The sequence below is a fragment of the Camarhynchus parvulus genome, chromosome 5 (assembly GCF_901933205.1).
Source record: "Camarhynchus parvulus chromosome 5, STF_HiC, whole genome shotgun sequence".
In the NCBI taxonomy this organism is placed as follows: Eukaryota; Metazoa; Chordata; class Aves; order Passeriformes; family Thraupidae; genus Camarhynchus; species Camarhynchus parvulus.
In genome coordinates, this window is record NC_044575.1 from 58,619,095 (window position 1) to 58,637,562 (window position 18,468).

At 51.2% G+C, this 18,468-nt stretch overlaps 1 protein-coding gene across 3 annotated transcripts in view; it reads right to left on the reverse strand.

Moving 5' to 3' along the window:
- SAMD4A (sterile alpha motif domain containing 4A) overlaps positions 1 to 12,176 on the reverse strand; it is a 99,115-nt gene extending 86,939 nt beyond the window's left edge. For 2 of the 3 annotated variants that reach the window (XM_030948868.1, XM_030948866.1), the window contains exons 1-2: positions 12,009 to 12,176; positions 11,168 to 11,749 (exon numbers count right to left, since the gene is read on the reverse strand). In XM_030948868.1, coding sequence (XP_030804728.1) covers positions 11,168 to 11,363 — 196 coding nt within the window. In that variant the 5' untranslated portion in view covers positions 11,364 to 11,749; positions 12,009 to 12,176. The remainder of the gene's footprint in view (positions 1 to 11,167; positions 11,750 to 12,008) is intronic. The other variant, XM_030948867.1, reaches the window with a different exon arrangement.
- Between the last annotated feature and the right edge of the window lie 6,292 nt (positions 12,177 to 18,468).

The following is an 18,468-nucleotide window of genomic DNA, read 5'->3' on the forward strand; positions in this document are numbered from 1 at the left end:
TTTATTAATGCAACATTTGCTTTGTGTGAAATATAAACCCAGGACATCAGTGGAGGGAGTGCAGGGTTGGCCACCTGTCCCGGGGGTAGAGACTCGCTAAACTTATCAGCACAGAGACCACTTCCAGCAGCTCCATCCCTTTAAATCCTCGTTCTCAGTGGAATCTCTGATCAGTCATTTATAAAAGCTGGGAAGCCAGGCTGGACAGCTGAATTACAGCAGCTATTATCCACATATGCCTGAATACCAGCAGACACCTTTATTTATAAAGGCTCTCCGGCTGACCGAGATTTGACATCGGCTACAAAAAGCACTCAGCATCCAACTGGCTGCTCCAGAAGAATGTGAGGAGAGGTTGGCAAGCAGGGGCTAAGCAGACACCTTTGCACAGCTTCCCTGCTGCTGCCATGACTCCTAACCCAGCAGGTTTAAGTAATTGATTTCCTGAGCAGACACACAAAGTTGCACACCTCTGCCTCTTCTGCTATGCATTCAAATGCCTCATGCCTAATTCTAAAGTATTTGGAGTATTTTATCAGGCCTAGCCTCTCTCTTTTTAGGGTCTCTGCACTTTCCAAGATGCTGTTTGTTGTTTGCTCACCTTTGGGCTCATCCTCACTTGTGAGCTGTGAGCTCATTTTCCATGAAAACTGGGAACTTTGTCGGGTAATACAAAGGCAAGGAAATGGGAAAGAAGGTGATAAAAAAATCCCAGTTGCTCTTGGCAGATTTTCTTTAGCTCTAACGGTCTCACTAACAACCCCTGATAGCAGGTGACCAAAGTGTGAATTCTGCTTTAAACTGACAGAATTCCCAGGAGCAACACATGCAAACACAGCCCAGGGGCTTAGGTACCCATCACACTCCTGATCTACTGCCCTAACCTCAAACAGGAGCTGGGTCCAGTCCCCAACAGGGCTCCAAGGGCTGTTGCAAGAGCCACTGCAAAGAAGGGTTTTCCTTGCCTCATTCCTCATTTTTTAAGCAAGGACCATTGAAAGCATCCTCCTTTGACCTCCAAAAGCATCCTTGTTCAGCTGGAGAAGAGAAGGCTCCAGGGAGACCTCAGAGACTCTTCCAGTGCCTACAAAAGTTATGAGAGAGCTGGAGAGGGGCTTTGGATCCCTTCACAAGGGATGAAGTGACAGGACAAGGAGCAATGGTTTCCCGCTGCCAGAGGGCAGATGGATGGGATTTTGGGAAGGAATTCCTGGCTGGGAGGGTGGGAGGCTCTGTTACAGGTTTCCCAGAGCAGCTGTGGCTGCCCTGGATCCCTGGAAGTGCCCAAGGCCAGGCTGGAAAGGGCTTGGAGCAGCCTGGGACAGTGGAAGGTGTCTCTGCCATGGCAGGGGCTGGGGCAAGGTGAACTTTCAAGGTCTCTTCCAGCCCAAATCATTCTGGAAGTCTGTGATCCTGATCCTGATCCTGCCCCCAGCACCCATCCCTCCCTCCCAGCCAAACCCCCAGCACCAGACTGAGCCTCAGCACAGCTCCCCAGCTAAAATTCCCTACAGATGATGAAAATTAGGGAGCTGAGAGCAGCAGGAGCAGCCAGGTGACCTCGGGCATCCCTCACAGCACAACCTGGAGCTCTGGGAGGTTTTCCCAAGGAGATGCTGGATGGGATCCCCACGGGGCCACCCTGAAGCCCCCAGGAGCAGTGTCAGGAAGGAGCTGTGTGCTGTCCCTGCACTGCACAGTAAGTTGTTATGGTTACTGAAGGGTTTGTTGGGCTTTTTTTCCTCCTCTTCTAAAAAGAATTCTTATCAGTTTAACATAATACCACCAGTCAATAACAATTCTTATCTTAAAAGGTCACTCAGGTAGTTATAACTCAACATTTCATCTATGTTTGCATTATCTGGAGGGAAACAGCCAGGGGACTTTGTATTTTTTTAAAATAATCCACTTCTTTGCAACTGTAAGATTTTAGAAAAACCCTACCCAGAACCAAGCTGACCCTGTGGCAACTTGAGCACGCTGGGGAACAGTCAGAAAAAAAGGTAGAAAAATCATATTGATGTTTGCTGCATGAGAAACAAGAGGAATATCCCAACAGGAAAACTGAAAAGCAGGAAAATGTATGGACATAGACTGCAGCTGCTGCAGAAACACACATGTTCTGCCTGTAAATGTCAGACCAGCCAAGTTTCATCACAATAAAAGTTGTGGGGTTTTCCCTCCACATTTCTCTCCCCAGTTTCTTCTTCAATTCCCACTGCTGATGGGGGACAGAGAAAAGGGGACAACAGGAAAAACCCAGTGACAAAGAGAACTGATCTGTGATGTTCAGGGTTAAAAACACAGGAAAAAAAAAAAAAAAATGCAGCAGCATGGAAAGTGGGTTTTAAGACGCTTCTGGCTAAACCTGGATAAACCCTGTTTTATCCACCCACTCAATTTCTTCTTATAACAACAATGAAAACTCCAAACACAGCACATGCCCATTCCCCACCAGGCAACAGCACAGCCAAGGAGCAGGAGAACTAACTGGTTAAAAGAAAGGCAGGTTTGTGGCTTGCCTGAAACAAGTTGTATTAAAAAAAAAAAAAAAAGGCAATCTGGAATTAATTATTTGTGAGGATCAGTAACAGAAGAGAAGCTTTTTGAAGCACCCCACGCTTCTAAAGCAGGGCAGCCTTGGTTGAGAGCAAAGAGTGGAGCAGAGCTGCTGAATCCTGCAGAGGACAGTCACAATATTAACATTATTTTAAGTAAAATAACATCTCCAGGCATGATAGCTCAACAAGCTGGGCCACATCCAGCTCCTGCAAGTAACAGGGAAGGCTTGCAGGGGCTGTGGCAGGAGCTGGCTCAGCCCTTGTGCAACAGAGCTTTCACAGTATCATCCATCTGTGTTTTCCACCTTGGACAGTCCCTTGTCCACAACATAAAATGACCCTGGATTTGTGGTAGCACCTTGCTCTGCCCTGTGGATTATTCTGACAGAATACAAGAAAGTGTTTGCACTGCAGCTCAAGCACGGCAAACACCCTGAGAACTCAGCCAAGGGCAGCAGCCAGGGTTAATGGCAGAGAAATACATGGTTTGCACCCTGGGTTCAACTCAGAGAGCAGAAATCTACAGGCACCCCCAAGCAAGCTGCAGACAGGAGTGCTGAGCCCAGGGAGCCTCAGCTGAGGTGCTGCAGCACACACCTGCACAGAGCCCAGCAGAGAAACCAGGCTGAAATCCAGACACCTTCACCAAAACCCCTGACACAGCCATGCCACGGAGTCACTGTGCGTAAATACATCCATAAAACCCCACAGTGAACAATAAAACCCACACTGGCATGATGGGTGAGCCTGTGCTGGAAAATCCTTCACTTACAGCTCCTCCTGCTTCAGCCAGGTGTGTTTGTCTCCTGCAGGGAGAGCCAGGAGAAGCTCATGCACTTCCAAACACAGCCAGCTCCTGCCAGGTACAGAATAAAGTACTGTCTCAAGCTGCACCAAGGGAAATACAGGCTGGATATCAGGAAAAAGATTTTTACAGAAAGAGTGATAAAGTTCTGGAATGGCTGCCCAGGGAGGTGGTGCAGTCCCCATCCCTGGGTCCTGGATGTGGCACTGGGTGCCAGGGGTGAGTTGAGCTGTTGGGGCTGGGTTGGACTGGATGATCTTGAAGGTCTCTCCCAACCCAGTGATTCTGTGATTCTGGGTTTCTGTCTCTGCAGCCGGCCCACTCACCCTGACCAGGCTCATTTTCTGCTCAGCACCCAGAACCAGAGCAAACCAAGCTGCTGCCATGGATGAGACCATCCCATGGTCTGCTCCATCAGAGAAAATCCAGCTTGCCATCCCCCAGTGCCAGAAACACAACTCCCTCTGCCCACAAAACCCCTGCCAGAGAACAGCCAGCAGCACCTTCTCCACCAGAGGATCCCAGCCTTGTTTTGATGAGATCCTGCCCTTCCACTTCATGCATCTGCTGCGGAAGAGGAAACTGGGAACGGATCTGCTCGCTCCAACCTCAACTTTATTTGTAATTACTGGGCCAAGATGGAAAGCCACTGCCTTGGCTGTTTGCCATTGCCCAACTCACACTCAGCAATGACCTCTGGAAATCTCTGTGTCTCTTCCTAGGACCAGAGCACTGGGAAGACAAACACACCATTTCTGAAGGGAAAAGGGATGAACGTGCAAGCCTGGGGATCCCTTGCATCAGACCTGCAGCCTCTTTTAGATCCCTCAGCAGCTCTTACGTAACCAGGGGTTAGTAAAATAGTGATGGTCTTGTTTGATTGGTGAAAACAGGAAATACAAAGGGCACACGGACACTCAGAGGCAGATTTGCACAAACACACAGTTCATGTGAGGGCTCGTCCCACCACCCCTGTGGCCTTTCTGCAGGCAAAAAGGGCTTCAAACACAAGGACCTGTGCTTGGTGTGGGCTCCTGCCCTCAGCTGGCACCGTGCAAGGAGAGAGGAGGACACTGGGGCCAGCAGGTGGGAGCCCCAAAACACAGCACTGCAGTACAGCAGCTCCTCCCCTCTCTGATGAGCCCATGCCAGGGCTGGGGGGCAGTGGCAGTGCCAGGGGTGCCCTTTCCCCCAGCAGTTATCTGTGGTAACACTAGACACGAGCTCGACGCCGGAGCGCTGAAGCACTGACGGATGCATCCTAAAATAAAGCTGGAGCTCACACTAATTACTATTTCAGTTACACTGATTGCAAACATAATTCCCAGCTCAGGGAGAAGTGGCTTTCACGGGCCACAAATGAAACCAAGGTGGTCTTTTTTGATGGAGCATGAGAAAAAGAAAGGGCAGAGCTTGAGAAATTGTAGGGAGATGGGAATTTCTGCCGTCATCCACAAGCTTCAACTGCTTCAGGGGAACTCTGTGGGAAAATTCAGCTGACTGGAGCATCAACTGCTTTAAAATCAACTGGCCTAATTGCAAATATATAATAGGTGAAATGGGCGTGCAGCTTTGCTCAGATTTTGAGGTCTAACACGCCAAAGGATGGAACAGTGCAGAGGATGATCCAGCAGCAGCAGTGTGAGCTGCAGGCAGAGCGCTTTCCCCACTCATCCATTTAATCTCGTTTGCAGATAAGTGTATTCACAAACTAGATTATTTTAATTGATGGCTCTACAGCTGGTTCCTATTCAGCTCTTGATCTAAAGCTGTCCTCGACCTCTCCCATCAATCTATATCCTGATAGTGATGCTCTGTGTGCTTCCTCTCCTCCACCAACATCCTCCCTGCTCCCACTCTGGTAGGAGAGGAAGAACTCCAGCTCTGCTGCTTTTCCAAGCACAAATACAAGATATGTGCACAGAAGGAATCAAGGAACAAGCTGGTCCAGGCAGAGGATCCCAGCTCAGGTCTGTGATGATGCAGGAAATGCTTCCCTGCCTCTTTCACATGCACTCCAACAGTGGGATTTTTCCCAACTGAAGTCAGTGAGGAAATTAACCCTGGCACTAACCCTGGCATCAGGCCCCTCCCTGAACTACCTGAGAAAAGGGTTAAAAGGACACTGAAAAGTATGGAAAGGTCTCTGGGGAACAGCAGCCCACCCATGAGCAACCCTCTTGCACCACACCATGCTCCAGGCAGCAGAACAGGCTGTTACCATTAGTTAACTTTTTCCTTTCCATTTTAAGTATTACAGCCTAAAAATTACCACCCAGGCAAGCTCTGCCACCCCCCATCCAGAAGACCTGGCCCTCATTAGCTCTGCCAATGGAGGAGACTTTGTCATTCATGCTGGCAGAATTCTGGGAGCAGGCACAGGAGTATCTCCTTACTGCAAGGGACACGTGCCAGGAATGACAAGGGAAGGAGGTTTTAAACAAATAGGAGAAAATACAGAAGAGCAAAGTGCAAGCCCAGGAGAGTCTCCTGTAGGTCCCAGCACTGGGGTGAGGGGGACAGCAAAGGGGAACCTTTGTAATGCCACACCACAGACCTTCCTGCAGCCTGCAGTGCTTCCCACAGCCACTCTGGAAAGCATCCCTAAAAATAAAAATAGCTTTGAATCACAAGAGAACACTGGGTGTGTAGCCTGGCTCAAAGCCCCTGGCTAACAGCACTCTGTACTTCTGTACCCCTACCCTTAATATTTCCCAAAATCCCAGCACTGATAGCTTTTAGCCCTCAAGTTTGCAAACAAAACCTGGGAAAGGTGTGTGGCAGCAGGTCAAGCACCAGCAGGCAGGTTAAAGCAAGTGTCAGCTCAGCAGATCTGAGCTTTGCCCAGGTCACCCAGAGAGGCTGTCCCATCCCTGGGAGTGTTCAAGGCCAGGCTGGATGGAACTCTGAGCTGTCCCTGTCTGAGGGGTTTCAACAGGATGAGCTTTCAGGTCCCTTCCAGCCCTTCTCTGATTCTGTGATCTCTCCATTTAGGAGTCCCAGCTCCTAACTTTTAATGAGCAGAGCCAGCAGGGTTGCTCACATCCCTCTCCAGGCAGACACAAATGTGTGGAATGACCACACAATGCCAATGTCCAGCCCTGCACTCAGAATTCCCCATCAAATCCAGTAAGCACAGGCTCAGCTCCACACCCCCTCCCCCTCCTGGGCTCCTCCAGTCCCACTGTGTGACAGCCCAGCAATGCCCTCACACAGCCCAAGGACATTTAAACCACAGCTCAGCATTGCAATGCAACTGCAAGCCAAGAATTTTTTTTTTTAAATGGGAAACACCCTCCAACTGGGCACTGAATGATTTGCCATCAGTGGGGTAACTGAGGATGAACTACAAAATTTGCACAGTGCGGGGGTAGCAGCTTCCTGATGGGCTGGGAGACTGTGGCTGGGGTGGCAGCAACAGATGCAGGGCTGGAGCCACAGGGAGCTAAGGATATAAGCAGCAAGGTCTGCAGGAATATGTAATACCTTTTAATAGACCAGCTGGTACAGTTGGGAAAAAAACCCACAAGCACACAAGCCCTCCTTTGAGCTGGTGCACCTTCATGCCTGGCCATTTTTTCCAGCTGCATCACTTGGTCTATTAAAAGACATTACAGCTCCCTGCAACCCTTGTCTCTTCCTTTGGCCAGTCCTTCCCAGGATGAGGAATCTAGGTCATCCTGATGATACCTGTGATACCTGACAGCCTGCTGAAATGAAATTAAGATTTTGGCCCTAACACATGGAGCAGTGAATGTCCTGTGCACAGGCCAGAGGAAGCTTCTTGTCCTTTAAGGCCAAGAGCTCAAAGCTGTCACTGCTTCCATCAGTGCACATGGGTGTTTGGACACCTGGAGGACCTACAGGAGTCTTTGGGCACTTGTGTCAACCTTGCAGGAATGAGAGAGCCAGGGCTGGTGGGGTGGGATGTGGGACTGCTTTGGGAACAAACCACAGAGGGATGCTGGAGTGGATGAAAGCAGATTCTGCACTCAACACCCATGTTCCATGGACAAGCCACACATCTCCTCACCGGGTCTGCAGCCCACAGAGCAGCCACACCCAGCAGCGCTGGGTGCCCCAGGAGGAGCACAGGTCCCATTCCCACCCCACTCCTGCCTGACCTTTCCTGGAAGCTCAGTGGAGGTTGTTGTGTCCTGACGGCTCCGAGCAGCTGGGACTGAAGCTGCCCAGCAAGGCCAGGCTGGAAGGAAGGAAGGAAGTTATAGCAGGCTTTTAAATAGTGCTGTGCAATACCTGAAACTTCTATTTCTGTGCACAGATAATACGGTTTCCATATTCTCCTCCTTCTCAGCAGACCAAGCCACGCACGCTCCAGTCGAATTAGCAACAACCCACACTCTTCACCAGTTTAAACCATTAAAGCTCAGTGAAGCCACTGTGTAGGCCAGTCCCAAGCTGTGCATTTCACCTAATGAAGAATCTATAGATGTCCTTCCAAGTCTACTTCCCAGTCCTATTTTCCCTTTATATCTAAGCAATGGATTGCAGGTGGTCTTGCAGCCCCCACACACCAATGCAGCTTCCTGCAAGACACCTGAGGCTGGCAACAAGGTTACATCCACCCCTCCAGGCTTAGGCAGGGAACCACGGAACCAGGAGGATCCTCAGGGCTTCCTGAGGTTCATACACAGCTGTACACAGCACAGCCACGTGGGGTTTGCAGTACTGATGAGGACAGCTTGGCTGTCATTATGAAAACACCCTCACACTTGGAAAAAAAAAACATCACCAAAATAGAGCTCCTCCAAACTAAATATATTTGCTTCTCTGTGGCAATTAACCAGTTAAAAAATTCTCTTCCTTGAGTTTTCCCATCACATCTGCCATTCATCAGACCTCTCATCTTGAGTCTACCAGGCAAGAAACAACCTGGACACCTTTGCTGAAATGGGTTTTCCTCCACACGTGGTGCACACACCTGAGGGCTCTGAGCCCAGCACCACCAGGCAGAGAGGATCTCTGAGCTCTGGGCTGCCTTTGGGACCCTCCTGATCTCTGCTGTTGGTGATAACAGTTCCAAAGATGGTGCCCATCCACCACAGATCACAGCAGGGCTGCCACTTACTCCTAAGAACCTAGGAGTAACATTCCAGTTTTCCCACCTCCCCACGGGGCTGGGACAAGTAACAGGTCCTGCATGTATGAAACAACTCAATTCTCACAAGGTCCAGTGTAATTCCAACACCTGCTCCAGGACATTAGCCCAGCAGTTACATTCAGCTGGTGACACCACTTCCCAGACAGTGGATTTCATGGAAAGGGAACATCTCCTGCCCTACAGCCCCCACCAGGGATACCAATGGGACACCTACAAGCAGTGAGCCACTATTTCCAAGTCAGCAAACACCAGGAAAATGTACCAGGAGCCACCTCAGGCCCCAGCCTGGGAAAGAATCGAGCCCAAATCCAAATCAGTAATGTAAATACCAGGATTCAAAGAGTAAGAAGTAATGCAAGGTGATTCCATTGCCAGGGAAGTGACAAGTGCCAGACTGGCAAACAGGCGTGGAACAGGAGTGATTTAAGGAATATAGGTGGTTTTAGGAAAGCAGCACTAACACAGGAGACTAAAAGCTATTTCCTAACTGAGCCTGGTTACAAATCTCAACTAACCTTCCCTGCACTGCAAAAGGATTGCCTGCAAAAGTGCATGTCCTGCTCTGCAGGATGCATGGATTTGCCCATCCCAAGGGAAAGCCATACAGAGGGGATGCTCGGTGAGAAAGAGGAACTCAGTGGATCCAGGTTTTGGCACCAGAGCTATGAATGCCCTGGAGGAAGAGATCATTTTTGGAAGGCAGGCCAGGGAGAGCTCAGGCAGCTCCACCAAGGCAGCAAGGGCCAGGCAGGGGCTGGGTGCCAAGCCCTGCACGCAGGAGAAATCCTTGTGCCAAGCAAGGTCACCAGGATTACAGGGGCAAACAGGGATTGCTCGCACGAGTGGAGATGGGAAGGGCCCAACCCTGGTCTGCACCCAGCCTTACACTGAGAAAATGCCACCACACAGGCGGCCCTACATGACTCTGTGTCCAGGACCTCTTCAGAACCCTGTTTTCCTTCACAATTTGCCTTTCCTGGTGGCAGGAGGCAAATCACCCCCCTCCAATCCCCTGGCCGAGCGAGGGGACACAGCTGCTGCCAAACCCAGAATGAAAAACTGAGACGCTGATAAAAAAAAAAAATTAAAAATATATTGCTCACACTAACTCGCAGAGGGAACCACAGCAAAGCTGTGCTGAGGCTGGCACGGGAAGCTGCAGATTCATCCAGGAGCAGCCGAGTTTGGAGAATGTGTTCCCTCCCGGCCCCCCCCGGGGCCTCCCCACCCAAAGGGATGGATGAGGTTCATCCCTTCAGCTGTTTATAAAAGCAGCAGCACTGCGCCCAGACGCACTCGGCAGCATTCCTCCCTCTCATTCCTGCGAGCTATATAAGGGAACGGCCAATTCCAGCCTCGCTCCCCCGTAGCCAGCCCCGATCCCTGTGCGCCGGAGCAGCTCCAGGCTCGGTTTCCTGCAGAAGGACTTAAATCCGTCCTCGGTGGAACACGGCGCTGCGCTGGACCTTGTCATCAAATGGCAGCGCAGGCAGCTGCCAAATCCTGCCGGCTCGGTGCTCTAATAGGGAACAGCTGGAGAAGGAAGGACCCTGCATTCCTCCCGCCCCGTCCACACCGGGGGCTCCGCTCGGGATCCGGCCGCAGGATTTCCATCCATCACGGAACGCAGCCGGCCGCTCCCCGGCACTGCTCTGCCACGCACAGCCCAACACCCGAGAGCTTCCAGCCCCCTGCGATTTTGGGGCTTAGGAATGGGGGTTTGCTTTGCTTTTTATGGGATTTTTTTCGTTTGGGATTATTTTTTTTTTTTTGAGAGGTGTTGGAGAAACAGAACTGCGCAACTAAATGACATTTCACCTTCCCTGCTGGCCCTCTGTGTTACAAAAACTCTGCTTGAAGCAACTTGCATCCCTGCGTACATCCACGCTTAGGAACACACACATCTGTAACACACCCCCACAAATAAATACGGGAACACACGGCGCAATTCGCACGGAGCCTGTGCCATTCCCATCCTGCTCCAACTCCCATTTACTTTGGAGGAGTTGAGCAACTTGTAATGACAAATAAATAAAAGAAAAATACACTTTCGGTAGCCAAGCACATTTGCTGTCCTGCACCCTGCACGCTCAGTAACATGAAACAGTCCACTCATATTTTCTCCGAGCTCTGCTGAAACACAAGGGGGTATTCAGAGCCGCAGGAAAAAAAATGCGTCCAAACAGGATCTGAATGATGAAATAGGAATTGCCACATTTAACAGGAAAAAAAAAATAGGATAACCCAGTTGTCCAGACCTTTATACAATAACAGTTCGTCTGAGGTAGCGATGGGCTGCTTCTGCATGTTGCAGAGAGCAAAGCAAGCCACGTTGCCCAAAAGAAGCCTAGAAAATCCAGACTCTACGTGACCTGACTTACTTATTTCACAGGAAACTGCATGGAAGGAGGAAGGGGGGGCACGGGGGGGAAAGGGAAAAAAAAAAACCCACCAATCATTCATGCTACCGTAGTTACACCACGCCATGGAGCGGAGTAGTTTGCTGCGAAAAACCAAACTGAAATAAGCCAAACCTCGTTTGGAAAATAAAACGCGAGCAGAGAACCGAGTTGGAGGAGCCCCCGGCTCCCAAACCGCACCCGTTTCTCGGGTGTATTTTTTTTTTTTTTAATTTCGACGGCATTAGAGCACTGCCCGAGAAGGCTCGCCAGCACTCACCGGGGTTGTTGGCCTCCCCTTCGAGGATGTGGAGCTCGGTGCAGTCTGCCAGGGAATGCTCGAGGCAGAGCTGGAGGAAGCGAGCCTGGGTCCGGCTGACGCGTTTGAGCAGGGAGAGCAGCGCAACAGTCTGCTCGCACTCGTTCCAGCCCTTGAACCACCCGGCCAGCACGCCAACCTGGTCTCGGAACATCATGGTGAGCCGGAGGGACAGCTCTGCGGGGAGAGAATAAATAACCGGGACAGCCTCCCTGCCCCGGTGCCGCTGCCGCCACCGTGCTCGGGTCAGGGGTATTAAAAATAAAAATAATAATAATAATAATTAAAAAAAAAATTTCTCCTTTGCGACGCGAAGGGCGGGTTTGGTTTCTGGACGCGGCTCTCGGCCTGGGCTGGGTTTTGCTCCCTCTCTTCTGGCTCCGGTGCAGCGCTGGATTCCTGGAGGGAGGGAGCGAGGGAGGGAAGGAGGGAGGTGGTGGGGCCGAAAAAAAAAATAAAAAAAAAAGCCAAAAAAAGGAAAATCCCAGCGTCAGGGCTGCAGCCAGCGAGGGGAATGACCTCCTCCCGGCGGGGGCTTCACACCTGGAACACAGAGAGGAGGGGGCGTCAGGGGGGCTGCGGGAGGACGAGGAGGATGGAGAGGAAGGCTCGCACTCAGCCCGCTGCCTTCCTCCCACTGCTCCAGCGCCACCGCGATCCCCCCACATCCAGCACCGCCATTTGGGATGGGGGGGAAAGCACCCAGCACAATCCCCCCCACCCCACTGCAGCACAGTTCCCACCCCCCCCCCCTCCCAAAAGTTCTCCCCCGCACACACACTCCGTATAAAAACACACTCACCTGACTCATAGCGGCCCCGGCGATCGGGGGAGGAGGGGGCGGCGCGGCGCTTTAAGGTGGCCGTGCCATGTCCATGGGATGAAGGGGGGGGAAATGAGGGAAGGAGGCGGGAAAAGGGAAAAGGGAAAGAGGGGAGGGGGGGGCGCGCGCGCGCTCCGCGGCGCGAGACTGAGCCCGGCCGCGCGCCGGGCCCCCGCTCCCCCATGTCGCTCATTTGCATACGGGTGACGTCATTGGAGAGTGGGCGGGGCTGAGCCGCGCGGCGGAGGGGGGAGCCCGAGGGGGACGCGCGTCCCCCGTGTGTCCCCTCTGTCCCCCCCACCACCATCTCTGCCACTCCCCCCGGGGATTTTGGGCGCTCCTCCTGCCCGGGGAATGCTGGAAAACACACTCCGGATCCCCTCCCTCCCTCCCCGCGCCGCTGTGGAGCTCCCGCTGGAGGAAACCACCCTCTAGTGGGCTGCGGGGTAATGGCAGCGGGGGATGGTTTGCGGGGAAAAAGCGCCGCTTTGGGCTCTGGTGAATGTGGCCTCGTCCCCTAATGGTAATTTTTAAACTTTTTTTTTTTCCCCAGCGTTTTGCATATTAGATATTAAATATGCATGGATTTAAGCCCGTCAAGCTCCAAGTGTGCAGGGACAGGATTTGTGTTTGGGTTATCATTTCCTGCGCAGATTTTATTTCCATTTCCCATTTCTCATTTATTTCCTTCCTTTTTTTTTCTTTTTTCTTTTTTTTTTCATTTATTTCCATCCTATTTCAAGGGGTGAGTGATACAGGTATATACAAGAAGGGAAATGGGGGAGAAAAAACCCTAAGCACAAGTGTTTGCAAGAAGGCATCGAATACTGAACATAATCAAACATTTTATAAAGCAAAAATAAAGGTGTAAAGTGATTTTTATCTGTGGGCTTTACATTTGTGGGAGTACCAGTCAGTTTTAAGCCATTTCTTCTTGTCTTGTCACTCCAGGCTGTTGTCCAAAGTGCATCTCCAGCTCTCTCAGAGCCCCTTTAGGAGTCCCCAAAATACCTGACCCATGCTCAGGAACAAGTGACACTGCTACCTGTGCCCAGGGCAGTGGTGGAGTCCCCATCCCTGGAGGGATTTAACAGATGTGTGGATGTGACACTCGGGGACAGGGGTCAGTGGTGGCCTTGGCAGTGCTGGGGGAATGGCTGGACTCGATGATCTTAGAGGGCTTCTCCAACATTAACAATCTGTGATTCCATGATTCTGCCTTTGCAGCATCTCCCAGTCCTCATCACTCTGAGAACAGGGAAGGTCAGAGATGGGAGACGTGCCCAGGTGTCAGGACACGGTCTGGGAGGGTGGCATGATGACATCATGGCAAAAGGGGGGGCTGAACCCCTCCACCAGTGAGCCACAGAATCACAGACGTTAAAGCTCATTTCATTCCAAACGCCTGCCATGGGCAGGGACACCTCCCACTGTCCCAGGCTGCTCCAAGCCCTGTCCAGCCTGGCCTTGGACACTTGCAGGGATCCAGGGGCAGCCACAGCTGCTCTGGGCACCCTGTGCCAGGGCCTGCCCACCCTCCCAGGGAAGAATTCCTTCCTAATATCCCATCCATCCCTGCCCTCTGGCAGTGGAACCCATTCCCCCTTGTCCTGTCACTCCAGGCCCTTGTCCCAGGTCCCTCCCAGCCCTCTTGGAGCCCCTTTAGAAATCCATCCCCTACAAGTGGCTGTGTGTTCTGGTGGGGGCTGGAGAAAGGAAAACTCCATGTTTGTGAATCCTTTGGTTGCTTTTACATGTGTCTGAATCTGCCCCTTTTGGGGAGAAATAGTAGTGGGGAACCAAAGGCCACCCAAAATCACCAGGAACACCTGGTCCCATGTGCTGGAGCATCAATCCCACTGCAGGATGACGAGATGAGGATCACCAGGTAGACATCAAGTGCAAATGGTCCATCTTACCACACTTGGAGTTTGCTTTTAGCTCTCAGTCTGTCTGGTGACTAATTAAACAAACAGGACTTCCCTGCCAACAAACCCCGGCCATCTGCCCCATCCTCCAGCTCCATCCCAATCTATGCTCCACCAAGGAGCCCCTTTCTCCTCACCTAAGGTGCTGAGAGCCCTCCTGCAGTCGGGGTGTGCTCTGGAATGGCCGTGGAGCCGTGAGGATGCACCATCTGCCGCGCCGGGTGCGCGTCTGGCGCGGGAGCACCAGGAGCTCCGGGTGGGAACGCTCACACCCCGCTGATTTAAGGGTTGCCAAGCTGGCTGTGCCAAGAACGCCTCCCAGGTTTTGCATTTTGCACGTCTAAAGTGGGAATAGCAGCGATGGGAAGGATATTTAGGGATGAAGCAGTAAATGCATCCCGCTGGGAGGCTGGGAAGGGCGGTGGGAATGGTGTCCCCCCACACCAGCAAGCTGTGGAGGAAAAAAGGACCAAAGCCACGGTTTCTATCCTGTGCTCCAGGAGACACCAAGACCATGCTTAGTAATTAATCCAAAAATAATCCCCCACCATTTAGGACCCCACAGTTCCTGTTCCCCAGAGTGTCCCAAGGAGGCAGCTGTGGAAGAGTGAGACCCTGACGTAACAGCACACGCCTGATGTTTGGAGGTTTCTATGGTAATTAAAAAACAGATCTGTGACCCGTGGAAGAAATTCCTTGCTGCATTCTGGGCTCTGCAGGGCGGGTGCCCGTGTGATGGAAGGATCCTCGAGCTGGCTGGGAGCAAATCTCCTTCCCTGACTGCAGTGGGGGCACTCACCAACACCCCCGTGGCCACCTCTGTTCCCTGCAGATGGAGAATCCAGAGTGCAGACCACATGTCCTGGGGGCAAAGACACCCCAAGCAAAACACAAGGCAGATTGAGTGCAGAAGCAGGGTAATTCTCTTTTATAAGGTAATTCCTGGGGGACCTTGGGGTCTCTGCAGACGCAGCTGGAGCATTTCTGCAGGGCTGCAAGTGCCTGGGTAGGAAGCAGAGGCTGTTAGTGGGGCTGTGCATTGTTATTGTGTTGTTGTGGGCTGGGGTGGGTCATGGAATCACAGAATATCCTGAGCTGGAAGGGATCATCCAGTCCAATTCCTGGCCCTGCACAAACACCCCAAAAATCCCACCCTGTGCCTGAGGGCGTTGTCCAAACATCCCTGGAGCTCTGGCAGCCTTGTGGCTGTGACCATTCCATGGGAAGCCTGTGCAGTGCTCCACCACCCTCTGGGGGAAGAACTTTTCCTGATATCCAACCTAAACCTGCCCTGGCAGCTCCAGCCATTCCCAGTCACTGCCACTGAGAGCAGAGATTGAAGCTGCAGCCTCCATGAGGTCTCCCCTGAGCCTCCTCTTCTCCAGGGTCAGTACAGCAACATTTAGATTTGTGTTTACCATTTCAGAGGGAAAACAAGAGGCCTGTGGTTATATTAACCAAGCAGGTGGTCCAAGCAAATTAGTGAATCCTGATGATTCCCGAGTTCAAAGGAAGCAGTTGCTCATCTCTGTGGAAGCTATCTGATAACATATTTAGCTGAAGAAAGGATGAGTGTATCCACCAGCACACAATGGCCCAGATTTCCTAGCTCATTAAACCCAAATATTAGTGAAAATACCATGGTAAGCAGGCTGGGATAATTAAACACAACATCACTTCCATTTGTTCCTAAACACAGTGTGGGAATTGGCCAGTGGGATGGCAGAATTTCTCTTACCTTGGGTGGTGAAGTGGAGCTGTAAAATTCACAGAGAAAAACACCCTTCAAAAAGCAAAAAGAAATAGAGTAAAGTTAAAAATAAAAAGTAAACAATAAAACCTATGTGGGTCTGTATTTCCAAACTGGATAAGGCAGATATTAAAAAATCACAGAATCCTTGAAGGATTTGGGTGGGAAAGGACCTTAAAGACCATCTTCCAACCTTAACATGACCTTCCACATAGACCAGCTCTCAGTGTGGATGTACAACCACTGCTTCTTAAGCCCTGTTAGTAGCAAATGAAGTGTTGCATAGCCCAAATCCTGGTGAAAGCAGCGTGGGCTGACTCCTCTGATGCTGGAGGCAGTGATCACTGGGTGATGGAGGATCAGGGCTGGTAGGAAAAGCACATTTAACCCTCTGGCTTGAGCTGTGACTGCAGATCTGACAGGGAAAGAGGAGTGGCAGCATCTGGGTGCAAACACCTGGGGAAAGGAGCACTGGGAAATACTGGTTAGCATGGAAAGGCTGCTCACATTGTATTTGTTCAGCCATTGTCAAGGGGGTGCTGTGAGAAGATCCCATGTCCTCTCTGAAATGCCGGGAGTGCACAGACATCGCCTCTCCAGCAGTGTCAGCTCTGCCCTGCACGCTGGATGAGCTGGCTCACAGGGACCCCAGGGACACAGAGCCAACAAAATAAATCAGCTTAACTAATGGTGCTCAAAAAACCACCCCTGGCAAATGTATCACAGGCTGCCCTCGTGCCTGGAGATGCCAACAGAGTGGTGATGAAGAGGAGCTGAGGGAGAAGGGGATGCAAAAGGTTTTGAAGGATTTCCCCTAAGTTCCACTGGGCTCTGCCAGTTTCAAAGAACCCCATGAATATAAACATTGCAACATCTGATCAACAGCAAGTGAGTATTTGCAGAATGTGCCTTTGCAGGACTGAGATCTCTGTGAGTGTTGGCCTTCAGGGCAGCCTGGTTATCGGTGCTGGATTGTGGGGCACACCAGACATGTCCCATTCCATCCTTTCCAGCCATTGGCACGGGCATGGAGAACAGCTCCACTCACAGCTGGCATGGATCTGAGTAGCTCTGGGCCCCTCTTCATGCACACCAACACCCCTAAATGCCTGCCAGCACAATAACTCCCTGCATGGCTGTATCCCATAGCCAGCCTCATGTTTACCTACAACACTTGGATTTTTCCAACCATTTCCAGCCAGCACTGAGAGCAGCTTGTTATAGGACTTGGAGCTGACTGAGGCTGTGTTGCAAGCAGATGGCCCTGATGAAACAAGACACTGATCCCCAAGGAGGCACCGTGCAACGGAGCTGCTCGACTCCCCGGCTCCAAGGCAGCCTTGGAAATGTGCATTAGCACGCACCATCGAGGAAATTGCTTCCCTAACCACCCCTCTCAAGAAACTCTCTTTGGAAGCCTGGTTCCAGCCTGAGACACGTGTCAGCAGCACTGACACTGTGGCAGTTTTCCTCGTTAGTTATTAATAATGGAGCAGCTGACAAAATTAGGGTAATTTAAGAATATCGTTAAAGGAGAGAGGAGGAGTTTGCAGGCTGGGTGAGCGTTTAGATGTAGCCAGGATGATGGGGTGGAGGAAAACCTCAATGCTCACACTTGGTGAAATGGAAGAGGATCCAAATGTGGAAGATAAACACAGAAGAAAACAGCCCTCATTGATCCTCCTGCTCTTGGCTCCAAACAATTTCAGCAAAATCCAGGGAAGTGCCATCTAGGGCTGGATGGACTGACAAGCATGTGTGGGCACAGCTGGAACAGATGTAAATGGAGATGATCCACTGAGACCTCTGAGGGCTGTTCTGCATCTTACCCAAGCCCTCCTAATGACAGAGTGTTGAATGCTGTGAAATTTGATGGAGACTTTTTCATTAAGAAGTTGGTGCCGAAAGGGAAAACTGGAGCTGGCAGACTCATTCACACATTTTTGTGTCTCTGGGAAGACACTTAAGAGATTGAAAGACTGGGAAAGTTGTAGTCATTCTTTAATGGGAATTTACCAGCTCTTGGCAAATACTTCTTTTTGGTCCTATAGCAAAATGTAAAGGTAAATTCTTGTGTCACTCAAGCTGTCTCAGTAGAGGAGGGTTTGGATGATATTGCAGCCACTGCAGCCAGGGTTTGGTACCTGGGAGGAGGAGAAAGGCAGCAGCTGGCTCACCAACCTTGTCTCATGTATGACAGCATCTGGTGAATGAAAACCACTGCTTTTCAAGCTGTGCTGTGCCATAAATCACTGCCCTGCTCTCACTTGGATCAATGGAATGTGCTGCCCACAGGGCTCTGCTCACCCTGGCAAGCACAGACCATGCCATGTCTGACTCCCTCAGGGCTCCTCACTTGCCATAATCATCCCCAGCCTTGCTGCCAGCAAGATGCCACCCCAGGCTCCCTCCAAGCTGCTGCTTTTTGAGCTGGCAGTCTTTCCCTACAGGGAAAATCCTTGAAATTGAGGACCCTCAGGAACTGGAGTGAAGAAAACCAAATGTGGTGTCTGTGCTGCACGTGAGCAGGGAAGACACAACATCTGTATCTCACACTTCTGCTGGCAGGAGGCTGATGCCTGATAACCCCTGGTAGGAGCTCTGTTCTGCCTCCAAACTCAACAGCATCTGCAGAGTTACAGGGAAAAAAAGAAGAGGGTAACTATCAAAATAATTCACAAGTTAGCAATCCTCCCTTCCAGCCTGCTTGTCAAAGTATTGTTCATGAGGAGCTGATACACACTGGAATAAACAGCATGTG